At 39.7% G+C, this 27,390-nt stretch overlaps 1 protein-coding gene and 1 long non-coding RNA gene across 5 annotated transcripts in view; one reads left to right on the top strand and one right to left on the bottom strand.

Annotated features, from left to right (window-relative positions):
- The window catches only part of aff2 (AF4/FMR2 family, member 2), a 214,166-nt gene extending 187,306 nt beyond the window's left edge, over positions 1–26,860 (bottom strand). For 2 of the 3 annotated variants that reach the window (XM_082503774.1, XM_082503775.1), the window contains exon 1: positions 26,647–26,860. In XM_082503774.1, the coding sequence (XP_082359900.1) occupies positions 26,647–26,699 (53 nt within the window). In that variant the 5' untranslated portion in view covers positions 26,700–26,860. Of the gene's footprint in view, positions 1–10,609; positions 10,753–26,646 lie in introns of those variants that run through there. The other variant, XM_082503776.1, reaches the window with a different exon arrangement.
- LOC309688367 lies at positions 1,370–20,362 on the top strand. 2 transcript variants are annotated; one of them, XR_014271061.1, is made up of 6 exons: positions 1,370–1,921; positions 7,521–7,583; positions 9,073–9,190; positions 9,577–10,660; positions 18,577–18,626; positions 19,163–20,362. It is a non-coding gene; the product is annotated as an uncharacterized lncRNA (long non-coding RNA). The 2 variants fall into 2 exon arrangements; XR_014271062.1 differs by having other exon boundaries at positions 18,577–20,362.
- Positions 26,861–27,390: the final 530 nt, after the last annotated feature.

The following is a 27,390-nucleotide window of genomic DNA, read 5'->3' as shown; positions in this document are numbered from 1 at the left end:
AGCCTCCCCCTGAGAACCTGTAAACTTGTGTATAACAACATATCTAATGATGTGCAAATGCTTCATAACAACAGTGCTTCTGTTTGCCTAATGGTGGCGCTAAAAATAATATCCAGCACCAGCACCATAAACAGCCGTTGCTGTTAACTCCTTACATACTAATTTACTGTATTTCATTTTGTGCTAATGTCTGAAAATGAAGTGCCAAAGATTACCAAGCTGTTACCAAACAGACACAGGAACTGTCGATGGACTGTAGTAAAACTATAGCTGGACTATTGATTTTAATTTGTGACAGCATTTCAGAAATCTACAGTCTTTGTTTTAGTCTAAGAGATGATGAGGTTTCTCTTTCTTTATTAACACGGGAAACACGAGATTCAACCCTCATCCACACACAATAGTAATAAAACTAGAACACTAAATCCTAAGACCACAAATCGACTGAACGTTACCCACGCCAGTGTTCTCCAAACTTGCTTTGCTTGTGGCAACTTAAAATAAAGCAAAAACGACCTGAGAGGCTTTTTTACAGGCTTTGGAGGGAATATTTCCACCAGCAGAAGGAACTTAAGCGCACCTCGTGACAATACAATCAATGTTCCCCCTAATTTTTCATGTGTCTGAGCGAACACACAAACTCCCTGAGCGGTCCCTTGGATCACTGTGAGCGACATCAGACGTGTGCACTGTGGTCACGCCAGCATCCATCCAAGTTACATGTTTATTAAAATAATCAAATTACAGCGTTTACATTTATGTTAGACTACTTTTAATTAACTGCTTTAGCCCACTTACAATGAAAATTTAAAAAAATCTAGTCATTGGCCTGTGTAGCATGTTAACACTATTGAAAGTAAAAATAACTTGAACTCCAATTTTGAAAACACAACTTTCTTTTTTTCCCCTTTTTTTTAATAAAGCTCTGACTTGTATTATGAGTCTGTGGTCTGAGAGAGAGTCCTGTCAGCAAAATATAGTATATAATGACCAATGTTGGGCAATTAATTATATAGTTACTTCTTCAAAAAAGTAACTCACTTTGGCAAACAACAACGTTTTTTGCAGCTATTTTTTTTTAATGCAGCCAAGGCGTTTTTAAATAAACATTTCAAACTATTTACAGAACAATCAGCTGTTCTGCATCAAATCTGATGCCAGACAAATTATTTGTGCCACTCCAAAAAATAATTTCTGTCCTCTATGAGATAAAGGAGAACAACAGCCTGATACCTGCAGGCCTGACAACAGGAGATGCATCACTCCTGTAACACCTGTAACATTCAGCAGTCGCCTCATTGTTCTGATACACACAACAAAACTATCCGGTTGTTCAGTCTGACGTCACTAGCCGTGTCTGGACCTAAACTCCACTGCAGGTCCATATATCAAACGATCACTATGGCATTACTGAGAGTTGAAAAACTGTCTAAAGTCTTTCATCTTTAATAAAATGATCAGCGTTCTGCTCTACCAGGTGTAACAATTGAGTTTAACATCCAGGCATCCATGAAAACGGAATTTATGACATTTAACGGAGTTAGAAGTTAGCAGGGAGTTAGCTCGCTAGCTTCTATCTAAATACAATATAGCATGTCCTGACTGTGGGGTTTTGGAAACATATTAAAACGTACAGCTCTGTTATCACTTCCAGCATAAATGAAGACAGAAAACTAAAAAGCAGTGACGTTTGTAGGGTTACTGAAGTTGGGCTAGCTGGTATATAATGATGTGCTACGTGACCGCTAGCGACACAGCTATGTTAGCATAATATAAACAGGCTAACTTTTTTTCTACTCGATAAAAGTTAACGTGAGTGTTCTCGGTGGTCAGGAACAAATGTAATTGCATGGCAGGATGCTTGTAAAAGGACCAAACTTCAGCCAGGAGAACAACTGAGATAATCCATCCACAATACGAGGTTAGTCATTCATATACTGCTGCATGGGCTGGGCTGTAGTTACATCCTAGGGTTTTAAAAACTGAGCTTAAATAAATGATTAGCGGTAATAAAAGCCGAGGGAGGTCAACAGTGATCACTGAATGTTTTAGGAGCTTTTTGAGATTAAATAGAAGAAAATACATAACATTAAACATGTTAACAACACAAAAGCCATATTAAACGCAGACTACTTTAGGCCCGGAAGTAGGATTCGTCACGTCATCACTGAACAATCGGATTGACTACACTACACACTAACTACACAAGATTTGCGCTAAACGTCGCAAATCTCTCACATCTCAAAACACCGCCGTCACTCCTAAAACTTCCCCCCGTTTCTTAACAACTAGATGCCACGTTGCCATATCATTTTTTGATTGGTCAACATGGTACATTTTTTGGACGAATAGGAAAGGGACAGGGGGTGGGGTTTGTTTTTGCTCACAGGCGGAGAGCACTTTCGAGCCTTTTTTACAGTTTCTTAGATATTTTTATCATAACTCTGGTTTACATGGCCGGTCAACACAATTTAAAAACTGGTACAAAGTCCACAGTTTTTCCGTCAATTGTTCCGTCTGTCCTGCTCACATCTCCAATGGTTGTACACGTTGTCATTAACGTGGCTTCACTTGCTAGCTAAAACACCGGTGTCGGCACATAAGGACGCTGTCATAGCCTGACAACGACGTTGATTAGCTGCGTATATACGAATGAGAATCGCATCATTGGCTGGACTATGAGATAAGGTGGCATCTAATTCTAATCCCATACGGGAGCAGCCAGTCACTTACTGACTAACACTGCAAAACAGAATTGTTAAAGTTTTCATTTTAATTTCAATTCAGGTTAGATTTTTTTTGTGCGCAACGCAGATTTTCTGTGCACAGAGACCGTGCCAGCAGTGCGCAATTGCGCACGTGCGCAGTTTAGAGGGAACATTGAATACAATATATAAAACAATTTAATATTCTGCAAACATAAACATGGTCTGCATGGCTCTTGAACTCTGATGGACAGATTTGCAGTGAGATGCTACTTAGATTGTAGGCAAATAATATGCAGATGTTTGTCTTGCTCCACTGGTATGAGGACACAGTGTTGCTGTTGCAGGCTGGTGGAGATGCAAACTAGCTGCACAGTTTCCTGGATCCTGAACACAACCTGACCTGCTTTTAATAACAAACTGCTTAGCAGATCACTGCCTGCCATAGTACACTCAATTCTGCCTGAGATAAGATAAGATAGGTGTGAAAAAAAGGTGTGAGCAACAAAGCGTTTACAAAAACAGAACCTATCCAAATATGTAAAAACAAGCTTTTAAATTCTGCAGAGTTAGTCTTTTTTACATGGAAGTCTATGGGACTGACCCACATTTGAAGCCAGCCTCAAGTGGGCATTAGAAGAACTGCAGTTTTTTGGCACTTCTGTGTTGACTTTATTTTTAGACATAGACATTAGAGCTGGGTATTTAACTGGTATCCATAGACAGTGTAAAACATGGACGTAGCTTCCAGCTCAGAAAAATGAAATTTAGCGGAAGGCCTCCAGCTGGTAATAGTTGTGGTCGCAAAAAGATTTCTGGTCCGTCAGACTTTTATGGGAAAACAGCTTTCTGACTTGACTGCTGCAAACACTTTCCTGATGAGTTAATGGGCTCAGTCACTTGTTCTGTATCAAACTGAATGGAAAAGTAAGCTTTGTAAATCTTGAGTGTCTGTAGTATAAAACTATGCATTCATTAGCTAATGAGGTTTCAATCACGAATCGTCAACCAGTGAGTGTCCGACTTCACGTGCACTTTCTTGTCACATCCATTGTTTTGCAGCATAGCTAATCTCAAGGTTTAAAAGGGGGATTTCAGTCAGTGGGTATCTATGTCCCTTGTTTATATCCTGTATTCCAGCATCACACAAAAAAATAAATAAAACAGGTGCAGGCCGTGCACAACAGTTATAGATTAAGAATTCCAACCTGTATAATTTATTCAGCGATTTAAATGATTTCGATTGATTTTGTTCTGTAATCTTTTTGTCAGTAGGAAAGCGTAACCACCAAATATCAAGCTTATCTCGGAAGACTGAGTTTAAAGATCTATAAATGGTTTTCCAACAAGGGGAAAATGAAAACATTGAAACAGCAAACATTAAAAAACTTCCTCCCTCTAGTCCAATCATCTTTTGAATAGCAAAATAAAAGCTACATGAGAGGAAAGTAATGATGAGAGCACATCAAAGAGATGATCTGAAAGGCAAACGTTGAAACAGCAGTGAAGAGATGCGGGATTATGGACAATAGTAAACACAAACAGTATGACCAACTGAGTGTATATTTGTATATGTGCTCAAGGATAAAGCAAGTGAATCTCTGTTGGATACGAGCATCCAATGCATGTATATTGTGATGCTTCATCTGTCTCTCTCTCTCTCTTTGCCTTGTCGCGTGAGTGAGGTCGTGAGGCTCAGAGGGGACAAGGACCGGGAGTAAGGAACTGCTCACGCACTCTCCAAAATGCATCAGGGTCTAATTCCCGGCAGCTAAAAGATGTCCTGAGGCTACTTTTAAAAATCGTGCTGATAAATCAAGCTTCAGCTGACTTCATCAGTCATCATTTGTGTGTGTGTCACACTTAATGAAACTAAAACAAGGCAGACCATCAATTACACAAAACAACACCTCAGGATCGATATGCATTTAGACAGCCTGTGCGTGGTTAGAGATGTGCACGCGCGGACACCCATAATGCAAATGCACACACGAGCTCTAGTAGAAGTCTCTCTCACACACACACACACACACACACACACACACACACACACACACACACACACTTAGCCTATTGATTGAGCTCCCTGTTAGCCATTTTCTCCACTGGCTGTATGGGCAAACTGAAGGGTTACAGCTTGCAGTCTGTTCCCACTAAACCACTGTCATCTATCTACAGGTTAATGAGGCTCAACCAAGGTTATTTTTTTCTCTCATCTTTACTGTGCTTAGCAGCAGCGTCAGAATTACACACATAATAAAAAATATCCAAGAGATGGTAGAACTACATGTAACTAATGTTTATTTGTGATACAAATCTGGGTATACACTGTTAGACAACTGCAAAATAAAATAAAAACATGATTAAGACACAGTATACATATTGGATGTACTGAGATATTCCTGTTGCACGACTTGCAGACACTGAGTGAGCGCTCTAAAAGATTAATTAGCAAAAATACATAAACAATCTACGTGTTTCGTGGGCGATCGTGGCTCAGGAGTTGGCAGGTCGTTTTGTAATCGGAAGGTTGCCGGTTCAAGCCCCGGCTCAGACAGTCTCGGTCGTTGTGTCCTTGGGCAAGACACTTCAACTGTTGCCTGCTGGTGGTGGTCAGAGGGCCCAGTGGCGCCAGTGTCCGGCAGCCTCGCCTCTGTCAGTGCGCCCCAGGGTGGCTGTGGCTACAATGTAGCTGCCATCACCAGTATGTGAATGTGTGGATGACTGAATGTAGTGTAAAGTGCTTTGGGTCCTTAGGGACTAAGTAAAGCGCTATACAAATACAGGCCATTTAGCATTCTCATTAGAATTTACTGCTGCATGTGTTCCCACTGTAGGAAACTCGGTTTCTTTCGTAGTCACAATATGCAAGAAAAGTCTTTGCCTGCTACAAGATTCATCAGATATTACTGCTGATCAAATAGATGAAACCGAGAATTAAATATGCACCATCCTCTCTATAGACTGTATATAAACGATAGAAACAACCACGATGTCACCCACTGGTTAGCAATCATTTCTGTTCTGCTTCTTTGCTTCTGCTTGAACTTTGCTGATCAGACAGTTTTTAATCAGCATGAAATAAACTGAGTGAATAAAGACCATGAACTCAGCAGGAAACTGTTTACACAGGTTAACAAAGAAAGCAATAGTCCCACAGATTTCTATAGGACCTTTCTGCATCTACAGTTATCGCCATCTGGTGCTTTTAGACAGAATGCAGGCTTAAAGCACTTCCACATTGGCTCATTTTTCCAACTGGGAAGCTACATCCATCTCTCTTACTGCCTGTGAGGGTAAAGCATACTCTGCTTTATCTTCTTTTTTTACTGTAATGTGTGATTGATACTTCTGTGTATATTTTAAATCCTCTACTTGTGCGGGTTGTGCCTGCATTGCATTATGCATTTTCAGTAGATCACGCTATTTGGAGTTTCTCACTTCGAGTTGATCCAGTACTACTGAAGGAGAGTGGACATTATGTTACGGCATAAATTGCGGCATAGGGTTGGGGTCATGACGTCTACATTTAATGCATAAGAATAAGTAGCAGAGACGATAACTTACACATTGGAGATCATCATTGATAAGACTTGACAAGTTACTGACACCATAAACTCATTAGGAAAGCTCATAGAGCAATGGAGCTGAAGAACTGTTTCCCTGAGAGATTCATTTTGGATCTATAGTTGTCCCTGCTGGCTATTAGGAACAAAACGCAGACACATTTGTTTTAATCATCTGTGTCCATCATTTATATACAGTTCATAGTCCTATCTCTTGATCTAGATTGAACCATGTGACATAAAGTTTCTATAGCTGTAATAGCTATTATTGGTGTCACAAATGTGGCTTTGAACATGATAGCTTTGATTTTATGCTGAGCAAGCGGATCGACCGAAACAGCAGAATGTTAAAAAAAAATCCAAAAATCCATGGGATGGGTGTAATGGTACCAGTACCAATGGTACTGGTGAGAAGACATATGGTTGAGGAAGTCTGCTTTGACGATATGAGATGAAATTGAATTAGATAACAGATACATAGATGAATACTGTATTGATCCCACAAGGGAAATCACTGCGTTACAGCAGCAGGATAAAGAATAAAAATAGTTCAGCCTACAAAAAATAAACCCTGTTGTTAAAGTCAACTTGGCACAGGTGGATAGTAATGTGAGGAAAATGTTTGTAACTGTGATAAAAATAAATGCATTCATAAATATTATGTACATTATAAATTATAAGAAATAGCGACAAAAAGGTATAATAAAGAAATATGTGTGTGGAATTTCTTTTATTTTTTTATTTTTTTTCCTGGACCCATTTTGTGCTGTTAAATTTCTTTAAAAACTCTCATCTCCGTCTGAATGTTTTCCTGTACCCTTTCCTGACATGTCATATTTCCACTTCATTTAGCTGAGTTAATTAGAGCGGCCAACCTGACTTTTGCTGGCACAAAAAGCGTTACGCAACACAGCGGCAGTCCAGTTCACGACCGCAGACAAAACAAATGCGACCCTGCATGGCTTCATTCGAACTTATTGTCTTGGCAGAAACATTCAGATTTAGCTCGGGGTGAAATCGACGACAAACGCAAACAAGTCTGCCGTACAGATGAAATTACTTTTCATACCACTGTTCGCTGTGCTTGAAAAGCAGGGGAAATTTCTATTGAAGGGGTGTGTGGGCATATTTGGAAGTGCTGAAAAAGGAAGAAAAAAAATCAGGCACAGCAAATGTTACATGAAGTCTGCTGTAAGATGTGCCCCATGTCAAATGTACAAAACAAATGAGCTGTTTCTTTCTTTTCAAGCATAGATGCAGCACCTTCAGAGCAGCTCTGCTGAGGAGGAGATGTTACAGGGCAACACGGAAAGTAAAGGCTAATGGCTATCACACAGACACCCTGTGAACCCAGCATGGGAGCCTGCCAAGGACTCCTAAACCGCAGCTTGAAAACCACTAGGGTTACACACACACAGCGCAGGCATACCGAGACACGACGCTGAAGCAAAGGAAGCTCAGAGCAAATGAGATACACAAGCTCACACCTTCACACAGAAAATGGATCTCTGAGTCCTGCTGGCTTTCAGACAGACAAATTGTCTGTCTGCAGATAATGGAGCCTCAGAAGTGAGGATGAGGAGCCATCCTGAAATTCATATATTAAAAAAAGAGAGAGCGAGACTGAAGAAGATGCGTGACGAAGAAAAAGTCAGAATGAAATAGGAGAGCGCAAAAGAAGACATCTGGACGGAGTAATAGAGATAGGAGCGACTCAGACAGAGAGGGGGCATGTTAATTAGGGACTAGGTTGATAACAAATGTATTAGTGGGCCTCTGAGGGAAGGCATATGGAGAGGCAGGGAGAGGAAGCGGGGTGAGAGAGATAGGAAAAGGTTAACAGAAAGAGGAAAGAGAGGGGAGACACCAAAGAGAAAGGCACAGTGAGACGCAGGATAATTATGAATTAGTTGATAAAGAAGTAATAAATGTCCTGAAGGGGAGCAGGAGTGACAGAGGACACAGAAGCGCAATGAAGGAGAAAATGAAGACTGGGATCCGTTTGATAATAAACTTTGAGCGCTGAATGAAAAGTTATTACCTCGCTTATTTATTAAGTTTGATGGATAACACTTCCTGCTGGGAAATAAGCAGAGGGGTGCCCTTTGGAACGCCTTGATGGCATTCTTCACTAAAACAGAAGCACCTAGCACCACAACTCAATGGCCACAGCACAGCAGAGCCTCATGGGAGCATTTTCCTACCTATTTCACTCAGTTAAATATTATGTCCTTGCAAATATTTTGATATTAAACCAGATTTGCTTGGTCATCCATTCAGTTCAAAAAGAGCTCGAAAGTGAAAGTCCCCGTGCCTGTGACATTTCTCAGCCGCATGGTTCGTGTCCTTCATGAAAGTCAAGTTTTTCTATGGTGTGCTTTTATTACTGAGAACATGACAAAGCAAAAAAGAATCTAGCTCATGGGAGGAAGAAGAATAGAATTTATGCTTCACACAGAGACATCGTTCCCAGACCTCTCATTCTTAACCATCAAATCTTATCTCACTGAACACACTGGTGAACGTATTACTGATATACACTCTACAGGCTTTATATTGCCTACAATGGCAGTATAGAGGAACTAATTTTATGCATCGTGAGAGTCCAGAGCCCTGCACATATAAGCTCACCATGCAACGTATCGTGAGAAAGAATTTACATCTAGATAAAGATAAATGTTAAAAATTAGTTTTAAGAAAAAGAGAGTCCTGTACATGTAGCAGGCAATGTGTGTGTATGTATAAGTTGTCAATCAAATGTCAGTGCAATAAACAAACAGACATCTTCTTTTTCATTGCAGTAATATGAACGGATTTTCCTGGTTTCTAAAAGAGGGTGTGTCACCAGGGTCACCCTCTGACTGTCTGCAATCTGATACATGCTTCCTGCAAATATCCACAAGTTCTCTTATTATTGAGGTTTGTTTAAAGATTGCACACTTTAAGGTACAATATGTAATTTTTGAGGTTATTTAATAGAAGAAAAAGATTGTTGTACTCATAAATAAACACAGATTATTGTGTTAAATTAATTAAATCTTCCAACAAATTGATGCATTTTCATAAACATAATCTATTAAAAATACACAAGAGGAGACGTTTGTGGAAGCGGCCATATTGAATAAATGGACACTGGTGTTCCACTTAATTTTATTGATGTGGCGAGAGACTGGCCACATACATAATTTCAAATTGTTTCAAATTATTTATGACGATTTAACATTTGTACATACATTTTTTCATCGTCTATTTCTCATTATGTTTTTCTCCACCACTGCTCTTTCCTCCCTTCACCCTTGCTGCAGGAAGGAGCGCTTTCGCAGATCATTCATCCCAACAGCAGTTAGACTCTATAACGCCTCAATCACGATGTCATAAGTCACTGGACACTGTGAACATCCACGGTCACCACTTCATGCATAATGGACCTTCCATGTGTATGGACATGTGTAGGTATATATGTATGTATATGTATAGATATGTATATTTAGTGTGTACATGTGTGTGTGTGTACATGTGTATACATAGGAATAGTGGTTGTACAATAGTTATGTCAAGCTATATAGTTTATGTCTTGCATATTTTCAACCATATCCATAATCACATACTGTGTATGCTACCATTGTATATAGTGTATTATCTTACTTTTTTTTTTTTTTCATTGATTGTACTTATTTGTATTTTTGTATTTCCTTGTGATATCTGTACCTGAGCTGAGGTAACGCAAAAATTTCCCTGTCGTGGGATCAATAAAGTCTTATCTTATCTTATCTTATTTCCCCTCATCCTCTTCCTCCTCATCTCAGGCCTGAACTGGAGTCAGGGCTCTAACATCAAAACGTGCATAAACATACTAATTTATACCTGGTATTGAAACAATTGCTTACTGTTAACTGATTAGACATGTGACATCTGTCTGGATAGCTGAAAACAGGTAGACTAAACAACAACTGGTTATATGCTAACATTATCCCAGCTAAAAACACTCCCCCTCTAATAAACAGTTTGATTATATTCTCACATGTATGAGACTCTAAGTCCACCCCCCCCCCCCCCCCCACTTCACTAACACTGGCTAACAGCAGCTAACAGAGGCTAATATATGCTATCAGCAGCTAACAGAGGCTAACAGCAGCTAACAAAGGCTATCAGCAGCTAACAGAGGCTAACAGAGACTAACATATGCTATCAGCAGCTAACAGGTGTTATCAGCAGTTAACAGAGGCTAACAGCAGCTAACAGAGACCAACAGCAGCTAACAGAGGCTAACAGCAGCTAAGAGAGGCAAAAAAGCAGTGATTATTGAGAGAAAGGTTTAGGATATCCTCATCAACTCGCCTCAAAGTTGTTGTCATCAGACAGAAGTGAGCTTCTCTGAATCGCTGACAGGTATTTGACTCCTTTCATAAAGTTTTATACTCTCCTCCAGACTAAATAGATGTGGACAGCCGATATAAACAGCGACTGTACCTAGCATTATGCACTTGAATTGGGACAGATATGGAAACAGAATTTCGTTGATCGCAATCTGCAGTCTACTGACATCTAACGGCACTTTACACACTGAGATGTGACCCATTTTTAGAAAATGCCTAAGTGGTGGCATTGATTCAAGAAGGTGCTTTAAACATTCCTCATCTATTTTTAGCCATATTGACATTACAGCATAACACTGTTGCTGCACATTCATTATGTGAATCTCCCATTCCAACACATCCCAAAGGGGGGCTATTGGACTTAGATCTGATGACTGTGGAAGCAGTGAAAATAACGGCATGTTCAAGAAACCAGTTAAAGATGATTTGGGCTTTGTGATGTAACACATTATCCTGCTGGAAGACAATATCAGAAAATGCACTGTGGTTATAAAGGGATGGACGTGATAATCAACAATACAAATACAATAATCTACAACAATCCACAGTTCAATTTATATCATTTCAAGGAACTTGCCATGCATAAACAAATTAAATACAAAGTGCATTTTTGTGGGCACTTCCGAGAAGCAGTTAAGGAGCTGTTAAATATTATGCTGTATTAATTCAAGATATTTACACAAAAAAACTTAAATCTAAATATTAATATTTCTGTTCTTACCCAAATCCCAAACCATTAACTACTAATCCCGTTGGCGGTTCCCTCTCTGGATAGCCCAAGGGACACCCTGACACACACACACACAGTAAGCTGGTCTTTGGGGAGCTGAGTCCGCCGCTTCAGGGGAAATAAGGAAAATTTCTTATTCTATTTAACGTAATAAAAATAATGACACAAAAGGAATTATCACCATGTAGTACAAGTTAATAAATCGCCTTATTGTCCTCACTGCATAATGATACAACAACAGATTCTGGAAGCATCTGAGGAATTGTGGGGTTCGTTGTGGGTTTGTCCTTTTCTTCCTCATCTTTGGCATTTGCCAGACATAACCTGCCAATCACACAGTTTCTGTACAGCATTTTCCAGACATTGCTTGTCAATCAAAAAGTGCAAGTGGCATCTTTTTCTTCAGGTGTTCTCTTAGAGTGAGTTTTGTCCATCCATGCAGCTGATGCTAATTATTACCCAATTTTTTATCTCTTCAGGCTAAAATAATAGGACACATCAAACATACTGCTTCCTCAGCTCCACAGGGGCTTTCCCCGAATGAAGGCTCGTCTGCATGACCTCGTGTTTAAAGCAGTAAATAAAACAGGTTTAATAAAGTGGCAACCAGCGTAAAGCTGTGAATCTGAAAAAAGAAAAGTGAAAGAGGTAGTTGGGTATGCTTCAGGCAGTTTCAGAAAATTATCAATTTAACGCAACAGCAGTGCATGGCTGCTCTAAATATAAAGTCCGACCTGCATCCAAAATGAAAGAATTAAAATAGCACAGTGATAGATCTGATCACATCGGGCGTAGCAGTTCTGTGTCAGAAACATGGACATTGCGTCTTGATAAAAGCATCATTAGGGGCATTCGCGAATGTCTTCAGGGTTCTTGTGTTAACGCTGCAGACCAATTACAATCAAATCAAACATGCAAGGACTGTCTTCCTATATTTCTCTGTCCGCTTTTTATTTTTTCTTTAAATTCTGAGTTTCTCTGGGCCCCGCTGCCTCTTTCTACCTAGTGTAAATAATGTAATTTGTCACAGACAGGCCTCCGTGTAGGAGATGACCTTTCGAAACCTCACAGTAAATTGGCCCCGGCTAGCAAAGCTACGTCATTAGCCCTCTCTGTCTCTGTCTCGCTCTCACTTCCTCTATATCGCCCTGCTTTCAAATTCACTTTTATTACTTCTGTTTAATTTAAAAGTCAGTGTTTAATCTACTGTCCTGTGAGGCTAACTAGCTCTCTCTGTCTGTCTTTCTTTCTCCGCTATATCCCACAGTCACACACATAAAACCAAATCATAAAGCCCTGCCAGTGGGTCATTTTAAAGTCATATTAACTCTCTCGTTTGTTTAATATACATCAAATGTATTATAAATTCACTCTTGCACTAGATCAGGCAAACTACAAAAAAGGCTTTGGTCTGTATTGTGTACTGTACAGTTACAACTTTGCTTGTATTGTGTATTGTCAAATTGACACATAATAAAATATTTTGTCTGAGAGTTGTGCGGGCCTTCTGTAAAATGAATCAAATATTATATTGGCTGAACTACATTAAACATATGTTAAAGTATACGGTTGCATATCTGGAAAACGAGCACACATAAATGATAATGTAGCTAGCTAATATCTAGCTAGCCACGATGTATAAGAATCATAAACAATTTAGAACTTTTATTTGCAGAGAAAAATAAATTAAATAGCAGTCTTTGCTGATTGTTGACAGATTCAAAAGACTTATTTAATGATCGTAGACATCAGGGCTACTCTAAAGAATTTAACAAAATAAAAAATTGTAGCCTTCCCGATACTTGCATTCCTAGCCCTTTGAAAAATGCAAAACCACATCAAAATATCTTTAAAATGTTTTTTGGATTTCTGGATTTTTTCTGAGTTTCCAAGCCTTCTCTCCAAGGCCATAAACAGCCTGTAAACATGGTGGATGGATTTTAATCTATTTTTTATTTGTTTAGATGAAAAGCAGTAGGTGAACTAGCACTAACTAAAATCAGCCAATTAAAAACCTGACCATCCACACAATCCTGAGCTAAACATTGATAAAACATGAAGGGGATTCCCTCCCGTGTACCCCCTCTACTTTCTGCCTAAATAAATAATAGGCCTACTCATTACAGGTGCAGAGCAGGTTTGGGTTTACAGAAATAAACTTCTGCCAGAAACATCGCAACATTTTGGCATTTTCACCTTAATGATGTTGAACAAAATGAACCTGCTGAAACATTTAAGTTCAGAGGGTGAAAATGCACCACTAACACACAGCCCGACAGGATTCCAGTACATCTGCACATACCTGGATGTAAGTCGGCTTTCTGCCACCATAAAATACTCGCACGGACTTTTGGACAGACACAAAATGGGTATCAGCAGTATCACAAGTGCCAACTACAGCAGAGCAGAGAACTACTAGAGCACTGGGTTCAAGGCAGACTGAGTGTGTGCCTGCAAAGAAAGAGTGTGTCTGTGTGTGTGCGTGTGTGTGTTATCATTCCTCAGCACCATGCTCCTCTTGGCAGATGGCTGTGCCAACCCCGGGACACGACGTGTGTGTGTGTGTATTGTCTTGGTATCTTGGGGGCACAAGGGCAGAAGCTACCTGGTGTTGACTGCCAAGTCTCTCGTTCTCTTGTGCTCTCTCTTTTTATAAACCCTACAAACTCTCTCTCTCTCACACACACACACACACACACACACACACACACACACACACACACTTCTACTGAAATGCCGTGCCCAGTCACGACTTTTATTGCATATGTGGTTGAATTTAGTTTTTAAGAAGGTCCAGCCATGGAAAACTGTGTAAAAGATACTGTAGACAGAGGTAGTACAATTTCCCCTTTATGCATTATTAAAGGGACAATTCACCAACAAACCTCATTTGTAGATTTTCCCTTGTCTGCAATGCTTTTTGTCTAACCAATGGAAGTGTGCAGCTAGCTAACAGCTAACTCGACTGAGCGGGAGAATCCGTGATTGTGTCAGAAATCCCTCACTGACTGATAAACCTGTAGATGGATTTATGTGTAGAAGATTATTTTGTGAGCTCAAACAAACAAAAATCCTTGCTGATGCTATTCAGTTAAGGAGCCATATGTGCAGATTGGAAGTTTCACTTTTTTTTTTACATATTCTGACCACATGCAGAAGAATGAAACACATGAAGACAGTTTCAAAGCCACACTTCATATCTCTGCTGTCAAACATTAATGGAGCTTAATTAAGAAAATTATTTGGGTTTGTTTTGGTTTTATGTTATTCTTTTCTTTTTAAAACCTTTATATTAAAATGTGTTATTTGTAAATAAATAACACATTTTAGGCAAAGGTTAAAATATCAATACTACAGTTTAAATATCAGGAGAGCAAATCAATATTTATAGGAAAATTTTATAAATACAGAAATAATAAATAGTAAATAATAATACAGTCACATATTGGGATACAAATTTTTAAGCATAGCATCCACCACTACGAACATTTATTTTTAATATTTCTGTAACAAATACATATACTGAGCATATTTTCTCTTTTTTGAAACTCTAGTGAAACGCCCGAAGGTCTTCTGTTCTTGAGCAGTGAGAGGTAATGTAGGATACTCTGAACAGTCTGTACAGGGTATATTAAATCCATTTGGCAGTGCTAAAAAATGGCAAACTCATTATTTAGTCCACTATGCTGGATGTTTCTTCCTGTTAAAAGGGAGTTTTTCCTTCCCACAGTCACCAAGTACTTTAACATAAAGAGTCATTGGATCGTCGGGGCTTTCTCTGTTTTCTCTGCATTATTGTCGGGTCTTTACATAACAATATAAAGAGCCTTGAGGCAACTGTTGTAATTTGGCGCTATATAAATAAACTGAATTAAATATGGAGTAAGCATGAGTGAGCGATTGTGGACTGAGCTAACGCTTACATCCTGCTTCCTTCTTCATCATCATAGAGACGGAGTACTCTGATGACCATACATAAAACTGCTCACAACATGAATAAATGAATGAATGAATTATTGATACTTTGAGAACCAGACACATCTACAAAATTCCTTTGAAACAAGGAACTCCTGCCAAAACAGTTCAGATGGGAAAAAATGCATAAATGAATTTAATTAGTAGCAGTGACTGTTGTTGTAGCACTGAATGCGTCGCTCTCTACATAAAATGTTAAGCTCAGGTTAAGCGTGTACTCCAAGTTGTAACTAATAAGTCAATGTTATCACATATTCCTGATAATGTAACGTAATAACAATATTGTCCTGCTATCATGACACATCATTCTCCTGCCTGAATTAGTGTTACGGAGCAAACACTGCTTACTAATTCCAATAATTGCTAATGAGAATTTCCCAACAAATTAGTGAACGTTACTCCAAGCAAATACTTGATCAACTAATTAAACAAATTCTTAATTAGCTTTAACAACAAACTGGGGGATGTAATTTCAAGCAAGCTCTCTAGCTAATCTGACCCATTCCACCAAAAAAAATGAATATTATCTTAAGCAAATAGTGAGCTAATTAAATAAAGTCATTACTAAATAAACACGTACACTTTATAGAACTAGAAAGCGCTATGGCACAGTTTTCAGATATATGCAACACTCAGGTTATTTCCTGATGAGTTATGCTCCCCTGCTTAGATGTGTTTCAGAAATTCCGCCGCAGCTCATGCTTCCTTTATCTCTCCTCTGTGCGTTGTCTGATAAAAAAACTACCACAAAACTCATCTTTAAAAAGACATAAAAAACGACTTGTGGCAATAGAAACGTAGGTAAGTACGAGCATTAAGAGGTGGGAAACACTCTAAGACAATGACTATGCCGATAACAGAAGAGCAGCTACAGCACAACAGATCTGATCCCAGGGGAGAGATTTGTTTCAGTTCTGTACAGTTATGCTCAGCTTTATAGTCTAATTAACAGTTACAGGGCTTTTAGTATTGGCAATTGTGATTTTGGTGCAGCATTAACAGAACGATGTGAAACTACCTGTTTATTTCATAAGCCTCTTCACCTAAGTGTTAACACTGTTTGCTTTTTTAAATAACAATATTGCCGCTCAGAGAGAGATATCTCCGTCTAAGTACTTCGGCTGCACTCATGAGTGACTTTACCGCACCTCATTGAGCCACTCAGTGCCTTTTGGGTGTTACCATCTGAGGCTTGTCGTGGTAATTTGTTGTGTGAACTCTCTTTATTTATGATAACTGACTAAAAAGGTTTGGAGGGGTCTCAATGCAATTTTTCACTCCACAACTGAACACATATTGGATTTATTCAGAGATTTGATGCAATTGAAAAGAAAGTTTGTGCACCTTACTGAGTATGGCGTCCTTTGGGCTAATTTTCTGTGGCATCGTACAAAATAGAGTCCGCAGCAGTAGAGGGAGGCCAATAGTATGCTTACACTGATAAAGATAAATGTTCTGCTGAGGATTTTTATATCCCATCCAGATGGTTACTCTTAATTTTCTTATAAGGCACTAAAGAAAGTGAACAGATGGTTTAGCTCTTTATATGGAGCGTGTGCAAATCCTACAATGTCTTTACTCCAACCCTCAACTGAGCCTCAGTTTACCTGCTAGTAAAGTTTCAACAGCTGACCTCTGTCTTTGTACGAGTTCTGTAATGTGATAACATAATTGGATTGTGTGTCAAACTGTTAATTCAAAGGCTTCATCAACTTAATTATGTTTCTTAAGAATAATGCAATTAAGTTTTCTCTCTCAGTACTTCAATGAAAAACAGCAGCGTCGTTTTTCAAGGCTGTAAGATCTTTAAAGACTAAAACAGAGTGTAAACTGTGAGTAGTAAGTGATAATAATATCTGAAACATAAGTAAAACACTTGAACTCTTCAGTTAATCTAGCTTTATGTTTTCATTTTGGATCCTAATACATCACATATGTTGTATTATCTGTTTACAGCTCGCAGTGTGGAGCACTAAATCCTAAAGGCTAAGCTAAGACAATATTTCGAGTTAATTTGGAGATTCCTTGTTGAAATGTAAACACAGCCACAAAGACACATCTGTATAATTTTACATCAAAGTCTCCAATGGATCAACTCCTCACAATTGACTCTTTGGCAGAAATGTAGTAAGATTTCTGGTGTACATCAAATCAGACAAGTTCTTTCAAATCTGGAAACAATATCTTATAACAGCTCTAATCAAACATATTTGATCAGCAGTGCTTCTTAATGGCCCTGCGCATAGTGAAAAATGTCAATTGTTTCCATGAGACCCACAAAGAAGTATGACTTCTGCAGAACTTTGAAGAACATTTTAAACTCATTCTTGGGTTGTTTTAACTTTTTGGTTCAGCCTCTGGTCAATCACATGCTTCATTTGCAGCGTTTAGTAGGTGGAGACCAAAAAATAGCTAAAAGAAGAGCAGATTGTTCTACATGGTTGCAAGCTTTGGGAACATTTCACATGTATTGTTGAAGATTTTTCTGCAGGTTTTTGAATTCCTAGCAATTCCCCCTGTCAGTCTAAGCAACTATCTCCGATAAGCCTTGATAAAAGGTGCCGCTCACCCCCAATACACACACACACACACACACACACACACACACACACACACACACACACACACACACACTTGTGTATTTCTATCTTTGTGGGGACATCTCATTGACATAATGCTTTCCCTAGGCGTTTACCCTAAAAAATGAATGCCTAACCCTGATCCTTACCCTAAACCTAACCATAACCTAATTGTAACCCTGACACTAAAACCACATATTGAGTCTCAAAAATGCCTTCAAACTCGTGTGGACCGGGATTTTGGTCCTTACGAGGGCTGTTTGTCCCCACAAGTATAGTAAACTATCAATTTTTGGTCCCCATGAAGATGTTAATACCCGTACACACACACACACACGCGCACACACACGCACACACACACGCACACACGCACGCACGCACGCACACACACACACACACACACACACACACACACACACACTTTAATGACAGAGAAGTTAGTTCTAAAGACACAAACCTTTATTTCTGCTGCTATGCTGGAGAATTACAACAGAATAAAATGTATTTAAGATTAGCTCAGCCTTAAACATCTGCAGGAGTAATATTGATCCATGTAACACAGATGAGGAACATTTTTGCAGACTATGTTTTATAATATTTTAGGGACCATTTGCCAGTAATACAGTTTTATGTGTGTTTTCACAGTGTTCAAGTGTTCTACAGAGTCCTCCAGCACTCGTCATTATCAGGTCATGGTAAATATTTTGATAAATAACTATAGAAGTAATAATATTTGACAAGTCTTCAGTCAGGAGGGAGTGCTTGTTTATCGCCAATATTTTTTAATAATAATAATTCTGAATAATATTAATAATGTTAATATTAAGTACTAGTGACAGTTTCTTACCTTTCTGTTGTTTTCTCTTGTTCACTAACTGTGATGTCTTTGTTGATTTTAAACGTGCTGTAGAAATAAAACTGACATTGACATTATCCCATATAAGATTATTTGATTGGTAGATGGTTAATGAAATTAATGCTGCCTTATTTATGGTTTGAGTAAAATTTATAAAACACTTTTGAAAAAGCAAAGTTTCCTTTTATAACCTTGAGTTGCTTCCTTTTTCTTCATCTCTGCTTTTATTATCAGAGCAGATTTGTTGTGAACCTTTGATTTGATCTTGACTTGCATGAGGGTATTTGGTTTTTTGTGTAACTTTGAATGAATATAATAAAGATTAAAAAAATTGATGCTTTGAGTGTTTTTTTCTTTGTTTGTTTGTTTTTTCAGCACCACGGACAGTGACTGTTTCCTCCCAGATGGAGTCCAGGTGATCTGGCTACTTTTACCAGCTTCTTCACACCTGCTGACAGAGCTGGCGCTTCACAGCCCTGTGGGATAACTGTACCGCCAGTATGGGATAAAATGGATTTTTTTTTTTCCCAGTTAGAAGATTTCTTTCAGTGTTATCTGCTGTCAGGTTGAAGCATTTGTTTGTGAATTCTTGGCAGTTTGGGATGAGACACAGCTTCCTTTCGCAGCCTCTGAGTTGCTGATGATGTGGGTGTGAAGTATCATCAAGTGGAGCTGGTTTGGCAAGCCTAGGCCGATCACACAGCAAGGATGGAAATTTCAGTGTGTGATGAATGATTTTGCGCTTATTGAGCTTGCACGTGTGAATGAGCTGACTGAGAGCTTGGGAGGATTGATGGCAGATTGAATACCAGACTGTGAGAATGAACATCGAATGCATTGACTCTGTCACCTCCTTTCCCCAAAGATTCCATCACCGCTTCTTGTAGGTTTTCAAGAGCCGGACCTGAGTATTCAACTTTCTGAATATTTGATGGCTTGGTGGGTATTTAATCATCTACTGTGGGATTCAATTTTTTGGAATCCACAAATCTAGCACCTTTGTGGACAAACAGTTGCCACTACTCCACTACGACACACAAGGACAAGGAATTACTCACAGCCTCCTTGGCCAAGTTATTAAACCCCCAAATTGTCTCTGATTCACTCCTCAGTCTGTCTCTCTGTGCATGTATGTGTGAGAGATAAAGCGTTTTAAGTTCATAGAATAATCTGCCATGTGAATGTGTGTGTGTGATTGTAGGAATGCTACTAATAATCTTTGTAATCCTTCAATAGTCAGTAAGACTAGAAAAGTGCTATAAAATTACCAAACATCATTCATCACTTTGTGATAAAATAGCTGAAATAACAACATAGACTGTACATTAAAGATGGACATGGCCACCATGACATCACCCATTAGTTTGTAAACAACTGGTTTAAAGCCTTGAGTTCAGCATTTGTGCCACTTTTCAAGTTTTAGAAGTTTTGGAATAATAAGCGATGATATTTTGGATGAGACGGTGGAGTGGGGAGGCAATCAGCTCATGTTAATTAGGCTGGTGAACTGAATTGTGCATCCATACAGTTGGTGCATCACATAGGTACAGACAACCTGCTAATTATTTTTAACAAATAAATAGAATAAACATATTATTTCTGTCATCAGTGTTCAATGGATCAGTCTGGATCTCACTGGGCAAGCAAGGAAAGCAGTGCTTGCCCAGTGAGTTTAACCTGCAGTTAAATAATATTAAGGCATTAAAATGTTCAATCCCTCTGTAAAAGTCACCACAGGCCACTCGTCTATACCAATAACCATTTGTCAGTCAGCACAGGTGGTTGATGACAAACAGGCGTAAACCTTCATATAACTTAAAATGGAGACGTAAACACACACTATTATCATAAACAGGGAACAGGGAAGTATCCAACTTCTATCACATTATAAACATGTTTAATTCTGATGTAAAGAGGGGATTTAAGCAGGCGAGCCTATGTGGACTGACTTGCTTTTGTGTTGTGTTGGCTTCATTTTACAGCCCCGCAGTTTGACTATCAGCAAACCTGTTAAATTTAACTTTACATGTATGATGATTTTAAATAAAATTTGTAAAAATATCTTTAATTATTAAATGCAAAAGACAAATTACTTTACAAAGTCACCCCCCTCCCCCGCCCAGCTGAAGACGCAATGATTTGGTCGTTAATACAAAAAAAGAGAAACACGATATTTGGGACAGCCATGGTGTATTTCCCCCCGGATTGTTCTGAAAAGAGAGCTTTGATTACACCTTTGAACAACAATCTTTTCTTTGTCTTCCAGCATTTAAACAACAATAATAAAAAAAGATTAATAATCGGTGTTTCTTCCCGCAGATGTGAACTTTTAGGCTCCAAAACACGCAGCTGGAAACTTATCATTGCATGCTGAGGATATGTGTAATCAATTCTCTAATTAACTACTTAAATGGTTCAACCAATCACCATCAGCATCAATTAACATTCAAAGCGATCTCCCCCAGATTCCACTGCCATGATTAGCCGGCTACATGATGGGCAATTACAGTGAGGAGCACGCGACGCTCAATGCAAGCCATATTACAATCATACAAAAGCCTTCAGATCTCCAAGCGAGAGAACGAAACGAGGCAAGATGGGAGGAGGGAGAAAGAGCAACAAAGAGGAGATGAGATGAAAGGGTATTTCTTCAGGAGGAGGAGGAGGAGGAGACCTACAGTGTTCGTTCAGATTTAACAAAGGGGGGAGCTTCAAGATTGTTTTCTCTTTCTCAGCTTTTTTTTTTCTTCTTAAAGGGAAAATCTACTGTCAAACACCAGCCACACATCAATGGTGCGTGACAGACTTTTAACTCCAATCTGAGTGATTTTCGTGGTTTCTATTGAAGGTGCGTGTCGTCTTTTATGCCTGTAAAATCCATTGTAAAATTTCAGGAGGAAGATCTATTTGAAAATAACTCGCTGCATTCTGGTTCCCATCTTCCAGCGGTGCCGTTATCTTTGTTATCAACTTGGACAGCTGAGCCCATTTGAACATTTATTAGCACAGAGTCGCCAGCAACATCAAAAGCGGCTTTTAGAGATGTTGGTACAAGCCGATGGTTAAGAGACGATATCGGACAGGAAAAGCATAAAAAAGTTGGCCTCCATTCTCAACTGAAATATGCTTCAATTGAATTTCAGCTGAATTTATTTAGCTGTTTTTATTGATTTATGGTTGTTTGGGTAACGGTGCTTTTGGATGGTCTTTACTTAACCCTCTGAGGTCTAAGCCGTCATTGGTGATGAGCCCTCTCCAACCCTAACCCTAATTCTAACCCAGGGCTAGATGAATCTTTTTGTATTGACCTGTTCTTCCAAGGCTTGTAAATCAGGGAAAGAATCATTCTCATCGAAAGCTATTCACATTTTTTTCCCCCAAATCTCCAAAATAAAGGATAACGGTTACCACCTGTGATGACTTAGACTTCACCAGGTTTAGGTCTTCTATGGTTTTCCACCTGTCATAAGTTCATAAATTGAAGAGTTAACAAACTAAGAGCACGTGGGTGGGGTATTGTTAAATCTGACAATCTGATTGTCAGATTAAACTTGATTTTGAATCATCTTGTGTCTTCCAAACTGACGACATTGAAATGTCAGGTACATTTCATACGCACTCTTATTTTTAAATAGATACATTTAACACATGAAGGGATTTGGCTTTTTCAAGACACCAGGATGGATTGTGCACTTCTACTGATTGGAAAACTTTGCCTGTTTTGCTTATGGTGAAAAATAATTAGCCTGAATATTTTCTGTTGCAATATGTTGACTATGATGGCTGATGTGATTGAACAAACATATAGGACCATTTTTATCATTACATTTTGCTTTTATTTTAATCATATAGGGGCCTCCCTGTTTGAGAATCACAGTTGGTACTTGTAAAGGGTTGAACGGCTCCACGAGGAGAGTCTCCTTCCTGTTGTGTTGAGCTAGAGCTGAGACTTCTACACTGATGGTGTCTGAGATTCTTATCAGTACAGCTAGTGAACGTAGTGAGGCAGAGACCTGTTGTGCAGTTGATGTCGAGTACTACAGGAAAAAAAAACGCAAGTGTACAAGACTCTGTTTTCCTGCTGCTCCCACCAGTTTATTGTAGAATCTCTGAGAATTACTCAACGTTTGCTTCCTTCTGTTGCTTTTTGAATTGGAAATGTGAATATGACGCCTTTCTATTTAGGTTCATTCAGTTTTTATGTTCATTAGAAATTGTTCAAAATAAAGATTTGATTCAAATTCTTCAATATACTGACAATCTGCAGGTTTAAATAAGCCAACTCTACTGACTTCTGTGAGAAGCAGGAAATTAACACACCCTGCCAAAGTGCCACACTTTAACAACATGACCAGCACTGCGAAGGAAACTGGCAAATCCTGGTGCTTCAACCCTACGTAGGGCTTCTCATAAATAAAATCATTGCTTACACTGTGGACCCCAGTGCTCCATTTTTCTTCTTCTACAAACATAAAAGATTAGGATCGCATCTGACACGTTAATATGATTTGCTATAGGAGAAAGCATTTTTCTTCCAGCTTCTTGTGACTCCCTCAAGGGCACTTGGATGAGTCCAGACCCCTAGGGTGGCACGTGCTGGCTGTAATACACCCACAGACAGCTACATAAACAGACCTGGCGTGATGTTTCCAGATTGTGACTGTTTAATTCTAAATGAGGGAGAAGCTGATCGACACACATAAGCTGCCTTCATTGTTCTGCAGTTTCCTAAAAACATTTTTTCTTGTATTTTCTTCATATTCTTTCTGGCCTAAAAGCCGTTTCAGTGTGAGCCCAATTTCCCATCAGGACCACCTGACAGCTCTGGCGTGATGCAGTGGTGGCAGGGGGAGGGTTACATGTGTAGACACCCCGAGCTTGTTGTTGAGCCCTGAGCAGCTCCACTCCAGCAGCGGGGGGTTAAGTACCTTGCTCCAGGGCCCTTCCACGGTAGCTGCTGAGGGACAGCAGTGTGTGTCACTTTCCCCACTCAGACTCTCCCTGCTGGAATACGCATTCAAAACAGCAGCGTGGTTGCCAAGTTATTGTGCTCCCTCTGTAATACACAGTTAGACTGGAAAGGCTGACTGTTATATAGACCTTACTTCCTACAGTCCTCCTGAATGTTTCCACCAAGTGACAAGAAATATGCAGCATGAAGTGAGACACTTGATAATCTTTTAATAAAAGCTGATATTTTAAAAATGCTGTTGATCCAGAAGAATAAAATCATATATATATTTATATAGATATGACATGCATACATGACAGCATGTATGAAGCATTCTGCCTGCATTGTTTCTGATCGTGCACATGACTCTGCATCAGATTGCTGAATTGGTAAGTGGAGCAATAATTTTAAAAAATTCCAGGCTTGATGATAAATGGCTGATTGAAAGGCAAAATTAATTACTTTGAATTAAAAAAAATTGTAATATGAATTGCAGTTGAAGCTGTGACCTCAACAGGAAGCTGCCCACCAGTACAACCAGAGCCTGACAAAGTGTTCTGAAAGGTTCAAATTGCCCCTCCATTACTTTCCACACGCCCAGTTTCTGCACAAATGAGTGCGAGAATAAATTCCAAATCACGCTGAGAGACTGAATTATGTTTAACTTCTTGCAGATTCCAGCCTCTCTATCATCTTTTTGAAAACCCCAGCATCTTTTTAGGCCTCCATAGTGTTAAAAGCCTTAAAAAGCACTTCTCCCCATGTGGCTCTTTGTTCTTATGTCCTCTACTGCATAGAAAATGACTTCACAGAGGCATGCAGGAGGAGCAGAATCCACAAGAATGACTTTCATTATAGATGATAGTACCACTGATACTGATTAATAGTATCATACAGATTTTAGAGTTTTATAAAGGGGCAGCGTGGTGGTGCAGTGATCGGCGCCTGTCGCCTCCCATACAATTATACTGCACTTGCACACCCATGCCTTTTAACGCATAAATAATACCATAAATACTTTGTGACAGTATCCAATAGAGCAACAGGAGACTTCAGTTCCAGTGTCTTGGACTACAGCTGGTGACAGTAGACCTTGTGCTCTTTGGGAACCCAGCAAGATCTGCTTTATGTGGCCTTCCAAGTCACAGCACATCTCCAGACACCAGGGGGAATCGGACACATTCGAGGACTGTCACGACAACAACCAGACCAGCCCGCCTATGTGGAAACACTGTACTGTAAAGCCTGGAGCAGCAACTGGATTTTCAAAATAAGCAACCGGACCATCCAGAAGTAAGTCATGGATGGATGGTCAAAGTAAAAATAAGCCTCAAAATATAAATGTGTGGGATTCAGTGCAGGAAGGTTCTGGTGGAGGTTGTAAATTGTAATTTCGCTTGTTAACCCTGTGATGGGTGACCTGTCCATGATTTCCACCTTTTCTTGCCCTATGATCAGCAGAGATCTAATTAATAATATCATCTTAAATGTTTTTCTTTATTGGTGAACTATAACATTTTCCCAACATGTCCTGAAATGAATCTACTTTATGCAGCTATTCAAGTTAGAAAGCATCACCTCAATGCACTTTTCTAGTCTCGACCTAACATTTAAGCCTTTGGAAGCTCCCACACAGACGGTACATGCAAACTCCAAACAGAACGGTCCCAGGAAGGGACGAACCCAGAACCTTCCTGTTGTGAGACAGCAGTATTAACCGCTTCACCACTGTGCCACTCGTGTGCTGCACTTTAACAGGATGGCAGGAGGTAGAGCAGGTCATCTATTATTCATGAAGGTTGGCGGTTCGATCCTTGGCTGCTCCGGTCTATGTGCCAAATTCTCCTCAGGCAAGATACTTTCTCTTGATGCATTCATCAGAGTGTGTTTGTGTGAGTGAAAGAAAGCACTTAGATGTAGAACAAAGTGCTTTGAGTGCTACATAAGAAACAGTCCATTTAATGTCTTGCCATAGATATCAGGTCCTGATATATAAACAGCGAGCAGATACCAGCTGACTTATGTGCTGATTTTCACTGAGGATCATTTTCAGTGAGAGTGGATGGATTCAGAAGAATGTTTACTGCTTTTAAAATTAGAGTCAAGTGTTCGTCCTGACTGTCAACTAATGAGTTCAGCTCTGAATCAACAACAACAACAACAACAACAAAAAAAGGACCAAGTGTGCCAAACAACACGAGGCTGATACAGACCTCTCAATGCTGTCAGCAGTACTGGATTTAAAGATGGGGATGATCTACTTTAAGCGTTTACAGTAACAACCACTTTGCAGTGATGCTCAGTCAACACACGGCCAAACACTGACTGAGCGTCATCACTCCATCGCTATGCCTCCATGGATGTGACGCTGCGCCTTTACACCTGCGCTGCACCAGGTGAGCTGAACTGAAATGTCACCAGGACACGTGATTCTTTAGGGACTGAAATGGAGCAAACACTAAACTGCCCAAACTTGTGGGGACGCAGTTCATTCACGTTTACGCCGATCCCTCCATGCTCAGCGCTCCGCCACACTCCCCGGTCTCACGTTTACGCCGAACGTTTTATTTTTATTTATTATTATTTTTAATTTCACAACGAAACAGTAAAAAGCCGGCGTTGCACTGGCTGCCTATAGTGTGTGCGTGTGTGTGTGTGTGCATGCCTCCCGGTTCATCTCCAGCAACAAGGGCAGCTTTACGGTGACAAAGAAAGACGGTGTGCGCGATTTCTCCGAGACTCAGTTTGGCTGCATCTCCAGACAAAAATACAAGAATCTTTATTTATACCCCAGAAAGCATGTCCGGCCATCCCTCCACAATAAACACACATATGCATGCATTTTATAAACACACACACACACACACACACACACATAAGAATCTAAAGCTGCGCGCACAGGACTTACCATGGTTGTTCAAGCTCCCAGTCTCTGAAAAAGTCGAATTCAAAGAGATCCATTGCCGCTTGGGCTGGTGCTGTTGGTGGTTAAAATCCAAAGGTGGTGCTACGCGGTTCTACATAGGCTACTGACACTGAGTGTGTGTGTGTGTGTGTGTCAGAGAGAGAGAGCGAGGGAGAGTAGACACAAGCTGCTGCCGCTGCCAGGAAGCTGCTACGTGGTCGAGGCAAGCTGACAGCCAGGCAGAGGTGGAGGGAGGGAGCGCTCTCTCACACACACAGACACACACACTCATGCTGTGGGAGACAAGTCACTGCAAAAATGTTCTTCATAACAAGCAGAGCTATTTATATTGCACATTTGACCAAAATAAATGTGTGAATCAGTCACTTGACAGCAGCTGGAAAATGGTTTAAATGCCGCCCTTAAAAAAAGTGCCGTGTAATTGTGCAAGGTGTTGACATGTGAGGTTTTTAATCTTCATCAGGCAGGAAGCCACACATATGACACCACACCTCTGATCTGATCACAAGGTGCCCCATACCTCTAAACTTGACAGTCACCCCGTGTACACAACACAAAAGATTTCTTTTTGTGTGTTTTCACACTCCTTGAAACAGAAAATTACCTTAGACTTTCTTCTGTTAAGAGCCTTTGTGCACACAGCAATGCATAAATACACTGTGCACCATAAAATGCTACAACCAGGATTTTCAGAGACACAAAGGTTGTTAGCTAAGATCTGAACCT

This window comes from Aulonocara stuartgranti, assembly GCF_965226115.1.
Source record: "Aulonocara stuartgranti genome assembly, chromosome: 2".
NCBI lineage: Eukaryota > Metazoa > Chordata > Actinopteri > Cichliformes > Cichlidae > Aulonocara > Aulonocara stuartgranti.
This window is presented reverse-complemented; position numbering and strand designations above follow the sequence as displayed.